General features: G+C 43.3%; 1 protein-coding gene across 1 annotated transcript in view; it reads right to left on the bottom strand.

The window, feature by feature from the left end:
• Nucleotides 1-21,419, bottom strand: part of LOC124605507 (rac GTPase-activating protein 1) — a 151,292-nt gene that overhangs the window by 112,710 nt on the left and 17,163 nt on the right. Inside the window, exons 3-4 of the mRNA XM_047137240.1 lie at nt 10,789-10,975; nt 6,560-6,723 (exon numbers count right to left, since the gene is read on the bottom strand). Of these exons, the coding sequence (XP_046993196.1) occupies nt 6,560-6,723; nt 10,789-10,975 (351 nt within the window). The remainder of the gene's footprint in view (nt 1-6,559; nt 6,724-10,788; nt 10,976-21,419) is intronic.

Below are 21,419 nucleotides of genomic sequence, written 5' to 3'. Positions count from 1 at the left end.
GAGCCATCTATCATGGGGGTTGCTCGTTCACCGTGTTTCCGTCGTGGAGGGGAGCCTGTAATGGATGGGGGTGTGATGATTTCCCCAGTCAATGGAAAACAATATCGGTTTTCTGATGTTCGTCAGTGTGTGTGTGTGTCACTGAAGCACATTTAAAGGACTCTGTGAAAGAAATGAAAGGGAGACTAAAGAAACATGTTTGACATTAAAACAAAAATTTGCAATAATTGAAAGATTTGAGAAGGGGGAAACCAAGTGCTGATCATGGTACTAAAATGCGATTCTAGTTCTGGACTATCTGCACAAAAAAATCACTAAGAGATCTACATTTTATGAATTAGATGCTGCTCTTTTGCAGTGGTTCAGCCAAAGCAGAGCAGAAGGTTCATTAGTTGAGGCACGGTTTGTGTCGAAAAGGTATGATTTTTCTCATTAAGCTCTGGGGTTAGAGGGAGAATTTATTGTCTCATCTGGATGGCTAACCAGGTTCAAAAACCATCATGTATTTTGTGAAATTACTGTACAAAGACAGAGGCTTAGTTCAAATGTTGCGGCTGCTGATCCCTTCCAGGAAGAGTTCCAGAAATTTGTGGACTAGAATTTTACACCAGTCCAAATTTACAAGGCAGATGAAACTGGTGTATTGGAAATGTCTACCAACCAGAACCTTGCTTTTAAGAGCGCAGTTCATGCCGTTCTGATGAGAGAATTCTCATATATGATGGTGATCTCATTGAAACTAAGTTTTTACGCACTAACTTGACTGCCATTACACAGCCAATGGACAAAGACATAATTGCACCAGTAAAACAGCACTAATCGGCTCATCTGCTGAGATTGTTACTTGGTGAGGACAATTTGGTGGTGTTCTGGAAGAAGATAATAATTCTAGATGCCATGCACGGGATTTGTGATGCCTGGCAGGACGTCAAGCCACATACACTAGTTTGATCACGAAGGAAAATTCTTCCATATTTAGAAGAAACTGATTTCTCAGGTTCCAGTGATAAAGAAATAACACCTGTTCAATTAATGGATCTGGCAACCGGTTTAAATGGTTTTATAGACGTCAAAGAAAATTTGAATGATTGGCTGAAGGTCAGCACATACAAACTGTTTCCAGTACAAGAGTGACACTGAAATTGTCACGGATCCTAAACAAAACAAAGAAGACAGTGAATGTGAAACTGGGGATGAAGTCAGTGACCTTGTCAATCATTGCACCATGTTGCAGTCTGCTGATACCCTTCTAGATCATATGGGCCAGAGGGTGTTTCAGCACAATGGCATTGCTGCTGCAAGAAAAATTTGAAATGCTGTGAGGAAAAATATAAATTCCTCTTGGGAGCAGATCAACATCACAGACTATTTTAAGAAATAATCAGGCATGCTGTACCTATGCACAGAACTTCAATAAACTTTTGAAGAAAGAGTAGGTATTTGAAAATATCTCTATTATTCGTGCATTCTTTTTGTTGTATCCACACACACGAACCCGCAACTACACGGAAGCAACTGTGTCTCCCCACTCCCCCTCCCTCCCCAAGCAGTTTGCAAGCAACCTTGGCCAATTTTTGGTGATGCTGTACTTTCCAGGTTGATCTGTAGATTACCACTTTGTCAAAAATCTTTTTATGTGGTCAGCAATGTCCTTAATAAAAGGCAGAAAGACTTTCCATTTCACAGAACTTGTGCACCACTATGATTTTTGTGGTGGTCTTAATGCTCCTTTTACGTCAGCGGATGAATAACCCACCTTGAGCAATGAATTGGTGAGGTATTTTAATACTGTGTCAAGCAGCTATGGTTTGCAGATGTTCCTTACTCTATCTGCCAATGTTCTTATGATGCATCACTTTTTTTGCATGTTGGTGGAGGTTCAAATTCCAGCATAGATAACGCTCTGTGTGTGCGAGTTTTCGATAAACTGTGTGGCCTGGGTCATTCCATGTCAGGTGGCCTAAAAGGGTCCCCACTCTACCATCTCCAATTTCAATGAAATTTTTACAGGATGCACATATAGACCTAACATGAAGCACTGCCAAATTACAGCTTCACAAGTAGTATGGTGGGGCCACTAGACACTTTTTCATAAATGATTGTTTTTTTGACACTGCGACTGAAATGAATAAATGATCGACTTTGTTTTACCATTGTTCAGGATCTAAGAGACCTGTTGAGCTGAAACTTGTGATCCTGTTCAACTTTTTGCGTACAATAGCTTAGTTGTAGTTCTAAAGGTCAAACTACGGTAAATTAATCGTAGTGTGCTATCAAAGTGGCTCATAAATCTTGACGTACCAAATTTTGACTATACAGTACTTCATTGCCATGTATCTACTGAAAGTATAGCTTTCTGAAGCAGACACTTTACTTATCTGCAACCTGTCAGCATGTCATAAAACTCTGCAAGTGGCATCCAGATTGCTCAAATAATAACCGAGTTAATAAACCAAAGAAGTGAGATACGTCTTACTGAAAATCCACAAATATGCTTTCATCACAAAGCAATACTTGTGACTTTCTACAGAGATCTTGTTGTAATCCTTTTGGTGCAAAGAATCATTCTGTTAAAAAGGGTTTACCGATTATCAATGTGGAAACAGCAAAATAATTGCAAGCCAAGACTAAGATCAATGTCAAACCTGGTCAGCCCAACTTGCAGAAAACAATTTTTAGCAAAGAAAGCAGAAAAATCACAGTCCACTTCAAAGCAGTCAGAAAATGAAGCATATCCAGAAGTATCAATCGATTGAAGTCTGACTGCTTTTGGGGTCTCCCCTGTAAAATTTCAGAGTATCAAAAAGGGATGTGAAAGGTTATGCAAAATGAAAAATAAGCAAAGTTCAAGAGGAAATTGGGAGTAACATTGCTGCTCGAGGATTCACCCCAAAAGATTTTCAAACACCTAGCACAAGCAAGACATGCCCTGAGTAAAAATTTCTCGGTGTACATGCCGCGTCAAATCAGGATAAATCTCCAAGCTTTCGACCACTACCTCCATGGTCGTCGTCAGGGCTAAAACTGACTGTCGTGAACTAGCGAGGTTCCCACTTTTATATGCAAAGGACGGCTTCTTATTGGCTGGAATATGTCAGCGATATGGCGCGTAGTGAAGTGGTGCCCTCTACTTCCATAGATGTAGTTGCTATCCCGCGTTGCTTGCAGCGCCATCCCTTAAATCAGGAGGTAAAGTGCGAGAGGTTTTTCTCTGCGATATTTCTTTATCCAGTGCACTCTTCCAAGTGTTGCTAAGTGCATAGCCGTTGTCTCTATTAAAGTTATTATCGCTAAGTCTAATTTCGACTGCTTCCCGGATCACAGAGTCCCAGTAATTCGATGTGTGGGCTATTACTCTGGTTTCTTCAAATAAAATCTTATGCTTGTTAAGCAGGCTATGTTCAGCCACCGCTGATTTTTCCAAATACCTGTATTTCAGGTGGCGTTGGTGCTCGATGCAGCGGTCGGCAACTGTTCTTACAGACTGGCCCACGTAATTCTTGCCGCATTCGCAAGGAATAGTATAAATTCCCGGCACTCTTAAGCCGAGACTATCTTTGACTGGTCTCAACATTTCCTTAATTTTCCTAGGTGGTCGGAAGACTGGTTTTATTCCTTGCCTCTTCAGGACTCTGGCTATCTTGCTCGTTGTAGCACCGCAAAAAGGAAGCCGCGCTATGTGTTGGTCCTCTTCTTGTATGTGGCCGGCATCGTGTCTTACTTTCTTAGACAATACTGATTTAATTTCACCGGCAGAATAACCATTCCTCTTGAAAACAGTCGTCAAATGGTTGATCTCGGGACCGAGGTGGTCCTTGTCGGAAATAGTCTTGGCTCTGTGTACTAAAGTATTCAGCATAGCTCTCTTCTGAGACGGATGATGGAAGCTATGGCTATGCAGATATAAGTCTGTATGGGTTGGCTTCCTGTACACAGAATGGGCCAGTCGTCCATCCGGCTTTCGCTCTACCAACACATCTAAAAAAGTTAACTTCCCTTCCTTCTCTACCTCCAATGTAAATTTTATGTTTGGATGTACACCATTCAGATGTTCGACAAACTGCTGCAGCGTGTCGCTGCCGTGTGGCCAGATTCAAAAAGTATCGTCGACGTATCTGTAGAAGCATGATGGGCGGAGGTGAGGGATGGCGCTGCAAGCAACGCGGGATAGCAACTACATCTATGGAAGTAGAGGGCACCACTTCACTACGCACCATATCGCTGACGTATTCCAGCCAATAAGAAGCCGTCCTTTGCATATAAAAGTGGGAACCTCGCTAGTTCACGACAGTCAGTTTTAGCCCTGACGACGACCATGGAGGTAGTGGTCGAAAGCTTGGAGATTTATCCTGATTTGACGCGGCATGTACACTGAGAAATTTTTACTCAGGAAATACGTCGCGAAAGACTTCGTAGCCATATAAGACATGCCCTGATTGTGAAGATTATAAGCAGCTGATTAAAGAATTGAAAGAGAAGTTGCAATTGTCAAGGCAGCCTGAAAAATTGCAAATACTGACATTAATACCACAAAGCTGAGCTATAAAAGAGACAATGCAAAAATTTGGTGTATCAGACAGGATGGTAAAAGCAGCTAGGAAGTTACGGGCAGAAAATGGTGTATTAGCTCTGCCAAGGAACAACTGTGGCAAGAAGATTCCAGATGCCGTAAAAGAAAGAGTGGTAGCATTTTTTCAGAAATGAAGAATTTAGCCGAATTTGTCCAGGTACAAAAGACCGTGTATCAATTAGAATAGAAGGAAAGAAAGTTTTGATGCAAAAATACCTTCTTCTGAATAATTTGAAAGAAATGTTTGCTGCATATAGACTTCAGCATGGGCCTGAAATTTGATTTTCCAAATTTTTCAAATTGAGGCCAAAATGGTGCATCACTGTGGCTGCCGCAGGAACCCACTCAGTCTGTGTTTGCACTTTACACCAAAATGTGTAACTGATGCTTGCAAGCACTCCAATTAAAGAAGATTATAAGAGTCTGACTGCTAAAACAGTGTGTGCTTTGGAATCCAAAGACTGCATCCTTCATCGCTGTGAAATGTGTCCAGGAAAAGAACTACTTGGAACGGTTTTTAGAAAGTAGTTTTGAAGACAGTGATCCACATTATACCATTGAGTTCAAACAGTGGGTGCACACTGATAGAGATACATTAGAAACCAATCAGATGACCACTGAGGATTTTATTGAAGATCTGATTGTCAATTTTTTTCCACTCATTATTATGTTGCAACACACCAGAGCAAGCACCTAAAATGGATAAAAGAAAGCTGTAAGCCAACTGAACTGATCATATTAATGGACTTCACTAAAAATTATTCCTTCACTGTCCAGGATGCAGCTCCAGGTTTTCACTGGAATAACAGTCAAGTAACTTTATACCCATTTGTTGTGTACTTCAGAAATAACTTGGACATCAGCAGCATCAGCTACTGTATAATAAGCGACAGCCTGAAACATGATGCAATCACTGTACATGCTTCTATAGTGAAATTAATAGAAGATCTAAAGTGTCTCCTTGTAAAAATAACACACATTTACTACTTCAGTGATGGGTCAGCAACACAGTACAAAAAGTTCAAAAATATTCTCAATCTCCGCCACCATCAAAATGACTTTGGAATCTCAGCTGAATGGAACATTTTTGCTACAAGCCACGGGAAATCTCCATGTGATGGAATTAGAGGAACTGTTAAGTGCCTGGCAGCAAGAGCAAGCCCTCAAAGATGAACTGAGGACCAAATTTTGACACCAACTGATTTCTTTAAATACTGTACAAAGAATATCAGAGGAATCCAATCTTTTTCTTTTTTCCCTTCCAAAAGAAGAAATTGAAACATTAAAAACTGAGCTATCCAATGATACAATTTTTTTTGTGGCAAATGTTGACCAAAGTCAAGCAACAGTTTCATTCAGAAATATTACTACCTTACAACCAGGCCAATACATTGCCTGTATATATGATAGAAAATGGTGGACTGGTAATGTGTGTGAAGCTTCAGAAGAAGAAAATGATGTTTTAGTCAGTTTCACACACCTCAATGGACATGCACATTCATTCTGTTGGCCCGCCAACCGGAGTGGCCGTGCGGTTCTATGCGCTACAACCTGGAGCCGAGCGAGCGCTACGGTCGCAGGTTCGAATCCTGCCTCGGGCATGGATGTGTGTGATGTCCTTAGGTTAGTTAGGTTTAATTAGTTCTAAGTTCTAGGCGACTGATGACCTCAGAAGTTAAGTAGCATAGTGCTCAGAGCTATCTGAACCATTTCTGTTGGCCCGCTAGGCAGGATGCTTGTTGGATTCCTAACCAACACATTATTTCTGTCATTCCAGCTCCATCAGCAACAAGAATGGGCTGACATTATAGCTTGGTTGAATCAACTGAAATTGCTATTAATAACACATTTCGGCAAATGAATTAATAAGAACTGAACTTTTTTTCCCCCTAGAAGCAAGAAAGTTCAATACAAAAGACTTGTTTTGTCTTTATTAGGTACAAAGATATTTTTTGATGACATTGTAAAGCAGGAAAATAAACAACTTACCTCAATAGCCCTATTTGATTTTCTACGGCGCTTTGGCACATGATCTTCCACCTCATCTACAGTTATGGAAGGACGATGCTTTCTCCAAGATCTAATAGTACGGACCACGTCCACATCAAGGTCATCTTCAGACCGGGAGTAACTTAAATCCGATAGCAGCGAACCTTAAAGAAAAACTTTTATGACCAACACTACCAATTATTATTTATTTATTTGTATACGATACACATTTAAAACAAGTGAATAATAAATCATAATTTTCATTTACACCTTGGGGTATCATTGCATGACTGTTAATGGACTTCAGATTTGATGGATGTAAGGGTAAAAACAGGACGTCCTGCCACAACCCATCACATAAACACAAGCTGCACTCCCAACAACACTGATGAGAAGCTTTAATGAGTCTATCAGTAAAACCGCTTTTAAGTTTTCTTACGAAAAGGTTTTTTTTTATGAGGACTCCATCAAGAGTTGTGTGCACCATGACCACCACAGCAGTATTAGTAACAAAAGGAGGGTCAGCATTTGTCATTGTAGTAGAAATCTTTATTTCTGTTACAAATCGATTTCAATCACTGCATGACCATCATCAGTGCTAGTATTGAAGCCTTACGGACTCAAATACAAGCAGTAAAACTGCAATATCTGAACACACCAATGACGAGTACCAGTCAGACAGAATTCGGCTGGGCTAGCCCAGTTGCATATGTACCTTTGGTCTGACAAGTAAAAATTTAACTGGGCTAACCCAGCCCAGTTCAGTCTGACAATTGCTCTGCATTGGTATGTGCAGATATTGCAATTTTACTGCTTGTATTTATGAGTCCAATATTAGCACTGATGATGGTCACACAGTGACTCAAATCGATTTGCAACACAAAAAAAGATTTGTACTTCAACAACCAATATTCACCCTCCTTTTGTTATTAGTAAGAAATGATAATATTCAGGCATAACGAATGTAGCAAGATTTACTTAACAGCCCAATGAAATCTTTTCAAGAGCTTATCATGAATGTCACAGAATTTATAACAGTGGAATCATAGGCATAATAAGAAGAAATTTTCTAATATTGTATTCGTCACTGCCATTAAAAATACACTCCACTTCCACCTCCTCAGTAACAGACACACTTAAAGATAAAGGTAAGAAGAGTGATGACAATCTTTTATACGGTCGAAATAACCAATAATTTGGTAACAGGTATGAAAAATTAGATCAAACAAAAATTAATCCTATGGGGAAAATCAACTTCAACTTCATGATAGAACAGGTCCTGGAATTCAAGGCCTTAATTTGTGGATCAAACTATGACTGACTGCGTTTCAGTAATTTAAACATTCTGTCATTTCAAAGAGACACTCAAACATTGTAGCACAATTCTTGCTTTTGGCTGCTGATGTAGCCTATCTCATAACTTCCAACTTGAGGTGATAGTCTAGCAATACCCCAACTGAATGACCTGCATGCCCGATTCAGAAATTCACTTTTTTTTATTTATTTATTTATTTATTTTTTTTTAATATTACCCTCAGAACAATATCCTCAACTGCACAGACAAGCTGCTTAAGTTATTTCAATGTTGTGATTTAAGTTGCAAACTTTTTTCCCCTTGTTCTTTGCCCCTCTCAACCTGTGAAACAATGGTGGCTATGGACTTAGTTTTCTGTTAAGTATTTTACACATTATGCAAACAACACAGAAATGCCTTAACATTGTCACCAGCATTTCAGTAATGAAATGACACTGTTCATCTGAAGAGGATGAAGTGACATATTAACCCCTTTGTAGGCCATGGGGGATACACTTACCACTGTCCGTTTTTCCTTACTGGATTTAAGGGAATACATTGTATCAGTTCTGCAAGTGCCTGGTGTATAGTAGTAATCTGCTGCAGTTTGTTGTGAAATGTCTCTTTTAGGGCTATGAGAAGTACATATCAAACCAAATAACATTTTAATTTTCAAGGGAATAATATTTAGCACCAAGCCGTTTCTCAAAGAGATTTGGGCAGCATGTATGTATTGAACTGGGGAGCTAGAAACGACAGAGAGGCTTCATCCCCGCCCCCGTGTTATTGTGCGGTTCGGCCCCCAGTGGACCTCCTCGGGAACGTCTCATTCCAGACAATGTTTGCGTGGTAGAGTAATTATGGTGTACATGTACGTGGAGACTGTTTACGTAGCAATTGCTGACATAGTGTAACTGAGGCAGAATAAGGGGAACCAGCCTACATTCACCGAGGCAGATGGAAAATGACCTCGACGCTAATTTGCAGATGGATTCGTGCCGGGGACTGGCACTAATACCCGCTTGGGAAGCAGTGCGTTAGACCGCACACGGCTAGCAGGGAGGTATACTAACCGCAAAATTTGTTTGTCTTCTGTTGACCTTGGGAAGCACACTTTCACCAAATTAGTGGTTTTACAAAGCTTCTGTGAATAAGTCTTACCATGTCTGGATGTGCCAATCATCTTGTGGTCCAAAAAAAAACTGCTTTATTTTGACATTGACTCGCTACAAAAGAATGCGCCCATGAAAGTGTTAAGAAATACATTTGAAGGTGAATGTGGTGTGTGCAATTTGCATCAGCTACAAATGACTTTACTCATTTCTCCACTGTTATACCATGCTGACAGTTGCTGATAATTGGTGGCCCAACTGACTTAATTGATAACTGGGTATATAACCACCATAACACTTTATGTAAGGTGAATCTCAACTTTTCCTGCATTGCAAGTTCCTGAAGAAACTTTGCACCACATCAACACTTTCTTTCTATCTGACTGGGTACTAGTGGTAATTTTGACAGTTCCTTACAGAAACTTGCATCATCTGTGAAAAGTCAGATGCAATTAATAATTTCTGTGAAGCCATTAACATACAATGTTGACACTGGCGATAGTAAGACTTTCCTGGAGAGCACAAAAATTTTTTCTGGCTTTGGCTGAATGGTCATCAAGGTAACGAGCAACATTTTGCCTGTCAAAACATTTTCCATGAGCTGCAAACTTGGATAAATATCAAACAGAACTATTTTATTTAGTAGACATCTAAAGCACTGAATCAGAAGCTTCAGTCCGTCTAAAAGCATCAAATCCACTGAGCCATCTCCATCCATGGCTTCCAGCAGATATTACATCCAATGTGTTACATAATTTCAGAATAACGAAAAGGATCGTTGCTACTCACCATGTAGCGGGTATGACAACTCGCAGAAAGGCACAACAAAAAGACTGTTACACAATTAGCTTTGAGCCAACAGGGTATTTGTCAAAATTAGACAACATACACACACGCACACACTCATGCAAACGCAATTCATACAGACATGAGCACAACCTCTGCGGGTGGGGTTTGCTTTCAACAAAGGCCTTGTTGGTCGAAAGCTAATTGTGTGACAGTCTTTTTGTTGTGCCTTTCTGTGATTCAACGTCTCCACTATACGGTGAGTAACAACTATCCTTTTCCTTATACTGTTACGGATTTTCCACTTTTCACTCAATTTCACACAACCCAGATTTTCAGAAATCATTGGGAAAAGTTGTAGCTTTGCTCATCCAGAAAAAAATACATTTTTTTTCTCTTTGTCTTCTGTGGCTGTGCTAATGTTCTTGCACAGACTTTTCAGTTGTTGCTGTACTACATGTAATGTGTTAGTGTAACAATGTACTTTAAGGCCCAATTTTCTGATGCTGCTGGAGATCAGCGACTACCCACATCAAATTTGTGGTACAAATCGAACCGAGCCCCCCCCCCCCCCCCCCCCTCTCTCTCTCTCTCTCTCTCTCTCTCTCTCTCACACACACACACACACACACACACACACACACACACACACACACACACACACACACACACACAAAGTATGGCCCATGTGGCAAGGAGTTGGGAATGGGAATAGTTGTGCACTACAAATAAATAAATAAATAAACAGATGATGCAGGACAATAGATTGCATGAGCAGTGGATAGCCTTTTGAGACTGTGGGATGGCTTATGGGCAGTACATTCCACATTTTCAAATATACCCTTTCCTCCCCGTAACCACCTCCTCTCTCTTCACAGGACAATATAGGTTTTGTGTGTGTTTCCTCTGTAAGTTAATTCTGAAGGACATCCTAAAGCTCTGTGACATTTTAAGTCTTGTTTAGATGCCTGTCAAAACCACAAAAAATACAATGAAAGCATAAATCAAACAACTTGGAAGTGGTCCTGTATTGGTACCTGTAGTATCACAGTCTTCTTTTATTGCACTGAGTCTCTGTGCTTCAAGGATGTTAGTATCTTGTCTCCCTATGCTGACACGACTGCGGCTGGCAGTGTTATTTAAGAATGCAAGTCTTTCCTTTGTTTCATCATTTATTCTGTTTTCTATGAATACTACCTCTCTCACCAGACCAATCTGCTTCTCCTGGAAAAAAAAGAAAGTTTTGGTTCTAACAAAGCACAAGCTACATATCACTAAACTAAAATGGAAATAAAATAAATGCAATTTTTAAGACCTTAACAGCATGTACCGGGTAGTTATACTTAAACTGACAATGTTCTGAGTGGTGCAGTGTTGGCTGTATACATCATAGGATGCTGGAACATGGTAGCGTGTTTCCTAGGGGTTGAGTTGTTTTTGGGGAAGGAGACCAGACAGCGAGGTCATCGGTCTCATCGGATTAGGGAAGGATGAGGAAGGAAGTCGGCCGTGCCCTTTCAGAGGAACCAACCCGGCATTTGCCTGTGTGTTTCCTAATCGGTGTACTTATGAAGTATGCTGAAAAAATAACACTTCCACTTTCTGCCGCCAGGTGAAAAGATGATGCTATAAGCAGTCAACGTGGTTTGGGTGCAGCAAAAGGGGAGGAACAATCAAACACATGACAACCCTAGATTTGGAGCACGGTTATTATGATATTGTCACATTTTACAATGTGTGTTTAATATCATTCCTGACTCAGGAACATGCCGCATCTCTAACACAGCATGTCTGACAGTAGCTCGCAGCATATCTGGTGTAATCAGAGCAATATGTCGCCATATGATATCCTTCAGGTCAGGAAGTGTCCAGATACATCCCTGATAGACATGACCTTCCAGATATCCCCACAACCAGAAGTCACATGGATTCAGACAGGGAAGTCTGGAAGGCCAAACACCTTGAAACTGCCTAGAGATAATGCAGTCATTACTGAAGGTTTCTCGAAGCAAATCTGTCACCTGTCAAGCAACATGTGGTGTCCCCCCCACCTTGGAAGAATATACTGGTGTGGACACAGTTGCATTTATGTGAAGCTGTAATCATGTGCAAATGTCACTGTAAGCCTAACTGGCCAGCGATGTGTCATATCCTTGAAGAAAAACAGACCAAGAATGAAATCACAGCCACCAGTCACATAACATGAGTGCTGTGGATGTTGCACAACACATGGTTGGTTGGTTGGTTGGTTGGTTTAGGAGAGGGGGAGAAGGCACCAAACTACAAGGCCATCAGTCCCTTGTTCCCAGTAAAATAATTACACAACGAAAAGAACAAAAGAAAGGAGATGTACAGCACAATAACAAGAGAAAGGAAGAACCAGAAAAATGAGAGGACAACCAACACTACGGTGGACAAAAACAGGAAAGGAAAACCACAGAGAGAAGCAAGAAACAGGTAGAAGGGGTAAAACCAAGAGAGCAGATGACTGTAGCCATGAAAATAAAAAGGAAAAGCCAGCCATTATGCGACACATTAAAACATCCACCCTTAAAGTATTAGAGTGGAGAACACAAATGGGACATGCGCTAAAACATATATAGAATGATAAAACACAACGTCGCATATAGAACGTAAAACTAAACCAGCCAATGAGGCCTTGTCAGCTAAAATTAATGGCAATGAGTCCTGTAACTGAAGAGCCTGTTGCAGGGCATCCAAAGAAGAATAGCTCACCAAGATATGGGCCACTGTCAGCCGGGAGCCACACCGAGACTGAGGTGGCTCATCACGGTGCAGGAGGTAGCCATGTGTCACCCAAGAGTAGCCAATGCGGAGCCAGCAGAGAACCCCAGTGTCCCCACGAGAGGCCCACATGGAGTACAGCCACACATTCATAATCTCCTTCGTGGCACACAATTTGTTGTGCATGCTGAGGTCATGCCATTTCGTCTCCCAAAGCTGCAAAACCTTGCGGTGTAGTACTGAATGCAAGTCAGTTGCAGAGAAGCCAATCTCCATAAGCGGTTTCTGCGTAGCCTGTTTGGCCAGCCTGTCTGCAAGTTCGTTGCCTTGGATTCCAACATGACCTGGGGTCCACACAAACACCACAGAATGACCGGACCATTCCGGTGCATAGATGGCCTCTCCTGGATGGTCGCTACCAAAGAATGACAAGAGTAGCACTGGTCGAGAACTTTTAGGCTGCTCAAGGAGTCAGTACACAGAAGAAATGCCTCCCCAGGACATGAAAGGAAGTGCTCAACAGCACGTGATATAGCCACCAGCTCGGCAGTGAAAACGCTGCAGCCATCAGGCAAGGAATGCTGTTCAACATGTCCTCCATGGACATACGTGAAGCCAACGTGAGCATCAGCCATCGGTGTAAACCACTTTGTGGCCTCTGTACTTGTCAAGAATTGAGGGGAAGTGGCAGTGGAGAGCTGTGGGGTTAACAGAGTCCTTTGGGCCACGTGAAAGGTCCAGGCGAAGCTGCGGCCTAGGTGTACACCATGGAGGTGTACGTGAATGGACCTCAAGTACAGATGGTAAAGGCAAGGACTCCAGTTTGGAAAGAAAGGATCGGACGGGAACTGCAATTGGAAACCCTGACCTGGGCCGCCGATTCGGGAGATGAACCGCCGTGGGTGGGAAATAGATATGGTGATTCAGATGCGCAGGAGAACTATGAACGTGTGCTACATAACTGGCCGGCAGTTGTGCACGCCTCATCTGCAATGGAGGCACTCCGGCCTCCACAAGGACGCTTGTCATCAGACTCATCCTAAAAGGTTCCGTCGCTAGGTGAACACCACAGTGGTGCACTGGGTCGAGTAAACGCAATGTTGAGGGCGCTGACAAACCTTAAACCAGACTCTCATAGTCAAGGCGGGATGGAACAAGGGCTCTGTAGAGCTGCAGCAGCATGGAGTGATCTGCACCCCGGTTGGTGTTGCTCAGGCAGCAGAGGGCACTGAGATGCTGCCAGTACTTCCACTTAAGGTGAGGAAGCCAAGACAATCAGGTGTCGAAAACCAGTCCTAAACTTCGATACATCTCTACTACAGTGACGGGATCGTCAGTAAGGTAAAGTTCTGGTTCCGGATGAACGGTACGGAGCCGACAGAGTTGCATAACACATGACTGCAGCCGAAAACTGGAAACCGTGGGCTAGAGCCCATGACTGCGCCTTGTGGATGGCTCCCTGTAGGCACCACTCAGCAACACCAGTACTGGTGGAGCAGAAAGTGCAGTAGTTGTCTGCGTATAGAGAGGGTGAGACGGGCAGCCCTACAGCTCTGCTAGACCGTTAATGGCCACTAAAAATAGAGATACACTCCACTCAATACAGAGCCCTGCGGGACCCCTTTTGGATATGGAGGGGGCGGGGTGGAGGGGGGGGGGGGGGGTGGGACTATGGGAGGCACCAACTTGTACACAGAAAGTACGAAGAGACAGGAAATTCTGGATAAAAATCTGGAGCGGGTCTCGGATACCCAACTCTTATAATGTGCCAAGGATATGATGGCGCCAGGTGGTGTCATACGCTTTTCATAAATCAGTAAAGACTGCAACAAGGTGCTGGTGTCTGGAAAAGGCTGTTCGGATGGCAGATTCGAGGCTCGAGAGACATCAGATTATCAGTGGTAGAGCGACCCAGGTGGAAACTACCCTGGCTCAGAGCCAGTAGGCCACATGACTCCAGGACCCAACTCAACCGCTGTCACACCATACATTCCAGCAGCTTAAAAAGAACGATGATGAGGCTGATGGGCAGATAGCTATCCACATCGAGTGGGTTTTTGCCGGGTTTGAGCACTGGTATGACAGTGCTTTCCTGCCAGTGCGATGGAAAGACGCCATCGCACCAGATGCGGTTGAAGATCAAGAGGAGATATCACTTGTAGTGAGACAAGAGATGTTTAATTATCTGACTGTGGATCCGATAGGGCCCAGGAGCTGCGTCAGGGCAATGTGCAAGGGCACTGAGGAGCTCCCACTCTGTAAATGGGGTGCTATAGGGTTCACTGTGGCGTATAGTGAAAAAGAGGACTTTCCCTTCCATCCGCTGTTTGATAATGCGAAAGGTTGGGGGGTAATTCTCCAACGCTGAGGCACGAGCATAATGCTCAGCGTAGTGCTTGGCAATCGCATTTGGGTCGGTAAATAACACACCATTTATGTTAACACCAGGAACACCTGTTGGGGTCCAGTACCCAAAAACTCATTTGATCTTTGCCCAGACTTGGGAAGCTGACGTATGGCACCCGTAGGTCGAAACGTACCGCTCCCAACACTCCTGTTTCCGCCTTTTGATAAGCTGGCGAACACGGGCACAGTGCTGCTTGAAGGCTATGAGGTGCTCCAGGGAAGGGTGCCGTTTACGCCGCTGTAGAGCTCGCCGACGCTCCTTGATTGTCTCAGCGACTTCTGGCGACCACCAAGGGCACGAGGGATTGTGTTTTCCACCACATAATCGATCATTGTAGTTACCTGCTCAACCACCACATCAATGTTACCACGTGGGGGAGATTCAACAGTGACAGCAGAGGTGAAAGTTTTCCAGTCCGCCTTGTTTGAAGCCCACCTGGGCAGGCGTCCATGGGCCCAACAAGAGGGCAGTGACAGGAAGATGGGGAAGTGGTCACAACCATACAGGTCATCATGTGCTCTCCAGTGGATAGATGTGAGAAGGCCAGGACTGCAAACTGAGAGATGAATGGGTGAATATGTGCCGTGTGCCACACTTAAATGTGTGGCGGTCCCAGTATTTAAGAGGCAGAGGTCGAGTAGTGACAGTAAATTTTCGACATCTCTGCCTCGGCCAGTAATAACTGTGCCACAAATCAAGAAGTTACGAGTGTTAGAATCTCCCAAAAGTAGGGAAGGTTTAGGGAGCTGATCAACCAGTGCAGCCAGTGTGTTCAGGGGTACTGCACCAACTGGAAGAAGATATATGTTGCAGACAGTTATTTCCTGCGTCGTCCTTATCCTGACAGCCACAGTTTCAAGAGAGCTTTAAAGTGGCACAGGTTCACTGCATACTAAGTTCAGGACATGAACACTAACTCCACCTGACACTATTACAGTTGCTATCGTCCCTGTAATATCCTTTATGGCCACGGAGGGCAGGGGTCCGCATTGCCGGGAACCAGGTTTCCTGGAGGGCAATCCAGAAAGCAGGTGTAAAGCTTAACACTTGCCGTAGCTCAGCCAGACTGGAAAAAACTGCTGCAATTTCACTGGAGGATGACGTTATCGCGAGGCTGGGAAGGAATGAAGCATGCAAGAGGCAGGTTATGCCTCGGGGTCACCTGCTACCCAGACTGAGTATTTGTAGCCATTTCTATTGTGGATGAGGCACCAGTGACATCCAGGTCCGCAGGGGATGCCAAGATCTCCACTGCATCATCAGATGCAGAACTGATAAACTGATAGGGAGTGGTGTGTTGGAGACACCAGAGGGGTCCTGTTTCTTAACAGACTACTACTTAGTTTGCTTGCTCTCTCTCTTCTCTTCAGGGGCTTGCTGGGAAGATTTCTCAAAACAGCTTCAGGCACACAGGAAGACCATGAAGCTCTTTATCCAGCAGCTTGTGGCTCCTTGAACCACTGGCAAGTGTCCGTGGTGGCATTAGTGGAGGCTTCGGAAGAGAGGACCCCAAGGGACCCCTTCCACATGAGAGCCGGAGGAGGCTGTTGCTCCTCTGGCAGGGGGGAGGGGACTGCATCTGGGGGGAGGGGACTGCATCTGGGGGGAGGGGACTGCATCTGGGGGGAGGGGACCTTGTTCCCAAAGTAGGTGCTTTGGGAGCAATGGAGGAAGATTTGCCCCCAACAAGTAAGGAGGCAGATGTATTCAGGTGGCCCGAGGGGGGGGGGGGCACTGTTCATGAACCACTGACACATGGGACAGCGGTGGTGATGTAGCTGCAAGCGTATGTCGACATCAACGGAATGGGGTGTAATCTTTAGAATTTAAGTAAAGCCTCTGTGAGTCAACCAGTCCAGGGTCTTTTACTTCATAATTTTCTGCTCCTTTTGGAGTGCTGGGCAGTCTGGCAAGCAGGAAGGAGTGGTGCTCTCCACAGTTGATGCAAGTGGGAGGTGGTGCACTTGGAGTATCTGGGTGCAGTGGATGTCCAGTCTCGACATGTGGTGCTGGAAGTGCAGCGGGAAGACGTGTCTGAACTTCCAGCACTTGAAGCACCAAATAGGGGGAGGGACGTATGGTTTAACATCACAGCAGTAAACCATCACCTTGACCTTTTCAGGCAATAAATCACCCTCAAAGGCCAAGAGGAAGGCACCGGTAGCAACCCTGTTGTCTTTGGGTCCCCGGTAAACAAGCCAGACGGCATGAACACCCCGACATTCCAAATTCGCGCGGAGCTCGTCGTCAGGCTGAAAGAGGAGGTCACGATGTAAAATAATCCCCTGGACCATGTTGAGGCTTTTATGGGGTGTGAGGGAAACAGGAGTATCACCCAGCTTGTCACAGGCGAGTAAGGCTCGGATTGGGCTGGGGATGCTGTCTGAATCAAGACCGGGTCGTTTCACATCTTTGACAGCTCTGTCACTCCTCCAAACTTATCCTGAAGGTGTTCAACGAAAAACTGAGGCTTCGTCGGCAGAAAAGAGTCCCCTTCGGTTCTGCTACAGACTAAAAACAGAGGCAAATATGGCTCTCTCCATTTTGTAGCTCTACATACCTCCCATGGTGTATCGAGAGAGGGAAATTATTTAGGGTCATATCTGTCAGCATGGTATTCTATCTTTCCCTTCTTAGAGACTGCTGGTGCCATACGGTCACCAGCAAGAAATGACTTAGTCAACTTGATCAAGGGTCATCCGCCCTGATGCCACCCACTCCGATCAGGGGCTCTCCCCACATGCGCCACCGAGCCACAGCAAAGGCCAACTCACATGACGGCCATTGCCGGGAGTCCTGACACCCCAGAAAGACAGGCATCTACTCCTTGGCATGGAAAAAGGGGGGGGGGGGCGAGTTTACAGCTCACGCATCAGCAGTGTGATCCCTGTGTTGTTAGGGGGCTACCACCAAATGGGTACATGAAGGCCCCACCACAATAGACTGACTGGATATTGCCGGCCGCGGTGGTCTAGCGGTTCTGGTGCTGCAGTCCGGAACCGCGGGACTGCTACGGTCGCAGGTTTGAATCCTGCCTCGGGCATGGGTGTGTGTGATGTCCTTAGGTTAGTTAGGTTTAATTAGTTCTAAGTTCTAGGCGACTGATGACCACAGAAGTTTAGTCGCATAGTGCTCAGAGCCATTTGAACCATTTTTGTGCTGGATATTGGGTGCAGAGAAATCCAATACTGTCATGGGGCGAAGAGGACAGGTGACAATGGAAGACGATGACATACTCCTGAAACTGTCCTCACACAAATAGTTGAATCGCAGGTGGAGATGCAAAGCCATGACAAGAGATTCAGGATATTTAATCTAAGGTCACTCTTACACCACATAAAGCATCCTTACCCATATGGCCTGCACTTCTGTAGAATTTTGAAAGTGACACGTCAAACAATAGAATGGGACCTGAACTCATAGGGCCGAAAAGTGAGAGACTCCTTTTTGTTGCCTCTTACGACAGGCAGGAATACCTCAGGTCTATTCTAACCCCCGGACCCATAGGGGGGAACAGTATTGACAACATGCATGTAAAGACTGGCTCTGTTAGCAGAGCCAATGATTCCATTGCTGGCCACAGCTTTGTTAACCAGCTGCTCAAGTCAGAGATGTTAACAGCTTTATATTGAACAAGTGACGAAAGAAAAGGTATCCACACTTCTATTAGGAACTTGGCCGTAATCTCTATTTAGCATGAGAAGGCACAAAGTAACTGACCATTACCATAGCAACAACCAATCAGAGGATGAGCTTGGCCCCACCAATTCAGTCCATCACTGTCACTAACCAATAGTTGCAGCCAGAAACACAAAAATTTACTCCTCCTCATTATTTTTCTGTGTGGTGGTTATTTTACAAGAATGTATTAAAATACCTGCAAAAGTATGTAGAAAAGTTTTAATTTGAGCCACGTGCCAGGATAACCCAATAATGCACATTAAAGGGCAGTGTGAGAATGTATCTAGGAAACACCCTGCAGCCATATTGTGTGTACATACAAATGTGAACCAACATGCTTGAATGTCCATCACTGTTATTTTAATTAAGGTATAACTGAGAAGTCTGTCCACAGTTTGAAGCAACACATTGAAATAAGGGAAATAAAGGTTATGTGTGATCTACAAATACTGGAGAAAGCTGAAGGGTCATTCCACGCATTGTCCCCAGTGGATGATACTGTGACCATCTCAGAATTTAGTCATATTTGGTACAAGGATACCCATGTGTCTTAACAGTAAAACTCTCAAATAGCAGTGTCCTAACTAACCTTGAGGAAAATCAGTTTTGAATGCTCAAGGGTGTGTAGCTTGTCAGCCAGGCACGAATTTACAAATTTTCAGAGATCTACTACTTAGTATGTAGATCTCAGTTTTTTAATGCGTCCAGTACACAGGCCATTAAGTTCATACAACGTATAAAAAGTAGGACGCATCATACAGGTTGTTCGCAGAAAATGTTGAAACATTCACTTTTTCAGGCTGTGCAAAGATTTCATGATTCTTCTTAAAAAAAAAAAAAAAAAAAAAAAAAAAAAAAAAAAAAAAATCGTAACTTCGTACAAGAGAACAGTTCAGACCCCACCTTGTGCTCTTTAACTCTTTTAATCATAGTGTTAAGTATAAATTACAGTGAAAAGCATTTCACACTGCAACAAATTTGACAAACTTCAAAGACCTGGAGGAAGGGGGTAGGGGCGAGGGCAGGATGTAGACAACTGAACCTCAGCTTGATTTTTTGCTGAAATATTTACATACCTAATAGAATATTCTTCTTTGTCTTGACAATTGCGAACGCATTTTATTCAATGACAAAGAATAAAATGAAAATGCCACTCCACATTCACCACTAAAGAGAATTGGTAATTCCTTGAAAAATTGTTCCTGAAAGATGTGGTTGATCCAGGATACTAGAGATGTTTCCATCACAAAAAGATGTGTCTGGCACTCACATCAGCAACTTCGTTGTGCCAATTCATTCTCCAGGCATAGGAGACAAATTACAAGTAAGCAATTTCATCACTATAAATATTATTTGTGTAATTAGTACTGAATGTGAAGCCTGTAATTGGTGTCTAAAATTTACGTAAAATAGAGGTTTTACCATCAGCAGTTTCAAATAAGTCTTGTTTTAATTAATCGTGCTATTTCATTTTCTCCCAAACTGTAAAGCATGAAACTTTCTCTCTTACAGAAGTCATGCATGAAGTGAATGAAGCTGAATGTGAAGCTGGCCAATATTTGTGTTGTACCTGCTTCAATACTGCTGAAAGGAAAGAAGTCAGCTCAAGAGATTCAGACGATGCTCATGACCCATCCAGTATTCTTCGTCAGTCCCTGAACAAATCTGACACTCTGCTCAGAATGTTACCACTGAGGTCAGTTCCTGCCAGCTACGAACAAGCTTATGGAAACAAATCACATCAAATCAGCTGTGCAGCAAACCAGAAAATTCATAAAGCCTTGAATCCTGATTCTACAGTCCAGTAAGTAAGAAATGCAAGTCCATGAGAGCAGGGCAAAGATTTTTCTGATGTAATGGACCGCCTAATTTGGACATGTAGAACTTAAACTTGCAGTGAACATATTCAAGTTTTAACACTTGCCCCATCTTCATGGAGCACTGCCAGAGTAACAGCTACTTTTGGTGTCACAGGGCACACTGTATACACAGCAAGGAAAGTTAACAACAGTAGTCGTGTATTTGCTTCTCCAGAATACAGGAATCGTCAAATTATGTTACCTGATACTGTGAAACAAGATGAGAAGTTTTATTAAAATGACGATTTTTCACGACTTTGTGCAGGAAGCAAAGATTATGTTTCCAACACTGTAGATAACATGTCCAATGTCCTGGAAAGACCACTGTATAAGAATTCGATGGACATCAGATGGACCTGTAAGATGATCGTAGTAAGATGATAAATTCACTTCGATACCCAGGAATTCCGAACCACTTAAATTGGAAAGAATGCACAGAAAATGTTGTGGGGAAGGTGAACCAAAGACTGCTTAGCAGAATGCTTAGAAGATGCAACTGGTCTACTAAAGAGACTACCTACACTATCAAATGTTTTTCATTCCAGTCTTTGCTCACAATACCAATTCTTTTGATGCTGACCGGTTTCAGTCTGTAATGACCATCCTCAGATCTTTTCAACATCATGTCCTAAAGTGATAAAGTCATAATGGCACTATGCCTATCCATCCTCTTTTGGAAGTACTGCTGCATGGTGTGAGATCTTTAGGAAGTCCGAAGAAGAGCAGCAAGTTTTGTATTATTGAGAAATAAGGGACAGAGTGTCATGGACATAATACAGGAGTTGGGGCTGACATAATTAAAACAAAGGCTCTTTTTGTGCTGTGGTGGAATCTTCTCACGAAATTTCAATCACTAACATTCCCTTCCGAATGCGAAAAATTTTTTCTGACGTCATCTTACATAGGGAGAAATGATCATCATACTAAAGTAAGGGAAATCAGAGCTCACACAGAAAGATATAGGTGTCCGTTTTTC

Source organism: Schistocerca americana, chromosome 3, assembly GCF_021461395.2.
Source record: "Schistocerca americana isolate TAMUIC-IGC-003095 chromosome 3, iqSchAmer2.1, whole genome shotgun sequence".
NCBI lineage: Eukaryota > Metazoa > Arthropoda > Insecta > Orthoptera > Acrididae > Schistocerca > Schistocerca americana.
The sequence above is the reverse complement of the archived record's forward strand: the minus strand, read 5'-3'. Positions and strand labels throughout refer to the sequence as shown.